Genomic DNA, 1,840 nt, shown 5'->3' with positions numbered 1-1,840 from the left:
ACTTTATAACCAGCCACTTTACTGATGTTGTTTATCAGATTTAGTAGATCTCTGGTTGAAGTTCTGGTGTCATTTAAGTATACTATCATATCATCTGCAAATAGTGATATTTTGACTTCTTCTTCCTTTCCAATTTGTATTCGTATTGAAAAATTTACTGTGATAATATTGTGTGGTCCTGTAATGTCACAATATATATATATATGTGTGTGTGTGTGTGTGTGTGTGTATGATACATACACACACACACACTCACATACTTCACAGTTTCTCTTGCAGATTGTTGACAAAATAATCAAATGTATATATTGCCTAGTTTCAGTGAATTTACAATGTCTTCGAGTGTTCATTGCTGATACCACAGTACCACTGAAGTGACTTTACCTTCCAAGGGAAGAACGCCATCTTTTTTCCTTTTTCATGACTTTGAAATTGTACTTGATTGAGAAACATCTCATGCAGACTGTGGGCCACAGCATACACGGCATTGTACACATTGTAACTCTCTTCACTCATGGCCATGTCAAATATGTTTCCAGGCAAGAAACCCAAGGAGGCATTAGGCAAACAGTTGTGCACAATCTTACAATCTTTCTTAACAAATGAGCAATTGAAGAATAAGTGCCACAATACATGAAGATAAGTGTCTTCTGGGTATTTGGAAGGGTTGTATTTTTGCATAAAATGTGTAAAATTAGGATTCTCCCCACGATGGTGTGAAAAAATAAGAGCCCCATGCAATGAGTCTATCATGAAATAATCATCAAATTTAGAAACATCCCATTGTGAGGTCAGTACCCATACTTTCCATGTGAGTAACTTCTGCTTAATATTTACTATTAAGCTTAATAGAGAATCAGAGTCCCCATAAATAATAATCACACTTGATGATAATTCCAGGATCTGCACCTGATTTTTCCAGGTTTGGGTAAAAAATGAACCCTTGGTGACTGGAATCATTTCTACAAATGCTGTGCAGATTTCATTTTTATCCATCTCACTTCTCAAATCTGACAGAATCTGGGCACCTTTGTCATCATCTATGATGAATAGCCCCACCCAGATCCAGTGGAAAAGAAGCATCAAAGATACAATGCCTTGTGTCAGAAATGTGTCCTTGGGGGCCACCTGGTACAGAGAAGAAAACTGTCTTTGTTCACTCAGAAGTCTATCAAAAGGCCCAAAAGTAAGCTGTAGATTAAAAAAAAATCAGAAATAAGAACATTGTCATAAAGGTCAACTCAATTCAACAGCACTGGTTTGAAGTCTTTAGAACAATCCTGTTTTGAAGGTCAAACTTGCCTCTTTATGGGTTTTCCAGAACAGTAACATAAAAATTCTTAAGTTCAATAGTGTTGTTCCAGGATATTTTCCTGCTATTGCTACATTATATTTGCAATAAAGTTTGGTTATTGGGGAGGAGCTAATGTGGGAAGAGAGAACAGTGGGAAGGAAGAGGATGTTGAGGAGAAAAGGGGAAAGGCTAGCAATCATGGAGGAGGGCGGGTGGGTAGCAATTTCTATCAAAAGGTTAGATACTGGGTAACAATTCTAATTATGTGGGCATCTTGTAAATTGAACATTTCCAAATATATAAACCCATTGGATAATATTCAAGCCTTAAGAGTCTTAATTCATTGGGTTCTGGTAGTTTGGCGGATATTGTCTGGGGTCATCTGAGCTTTGTGGGACCAGCGTGGTGGATTGTCAGAAACAACTGCCATGCTGGCATCTCATGGGTGCCAAGGCTGGTGCTTCTAGCTAGTCAGAGCTGAGGTCAGAGTGAGAACAGTGGGAACATGCCGGCTGCCTGGGAAGAAGCCAGACCAAGCACCAAATA

At 38.5% G+C, this 1,840-nt stretch overlaps 1 protein-coding gene across 1 annotated transcript in view; it reads right to left on the bottom strand.

Annotated features, from left to right (window-relative positions):
* Positions 1–1,197, bottom strand: part of LOC114639793 (vomeronasal type-2 receptor 116-like) — a gene marked incomplete at both ends in the record, with an annotated part of 3,973 nt that extends 2,776 nt beyond the window's left edge. The window contains one exon of the mRNA XM_028788579.1: positions 385–1,197. Coding sequence (XP_028644412.1) covers positions 385–1,197 — 813 coding nt within the window. The remainder of the gene's footprint in view (positions 1–384) is intronic.
* Positions 1,198–1,840: the final 643 nt, after the last annotated feature.

Source organism: Grammomys surdaster, unplaced genomic scaffold (assembly GCF_004785775.1).
Source record: "Grammomys surdaster isolate TR1022 unplaced genomic scaffold, NIH_TR_1.0 102, whole genome shotgun sequence".
Taxonomy (NCBI): domain Eukaryota; kingdom Metazoa; phylum Chordata; class Mammalia; order Rodentia; family Muridae; genus Grammomys; species Grammomys surdaster.
This window is presented reverse-complemented; position numbering and strand designations above follow the sequence as displayed.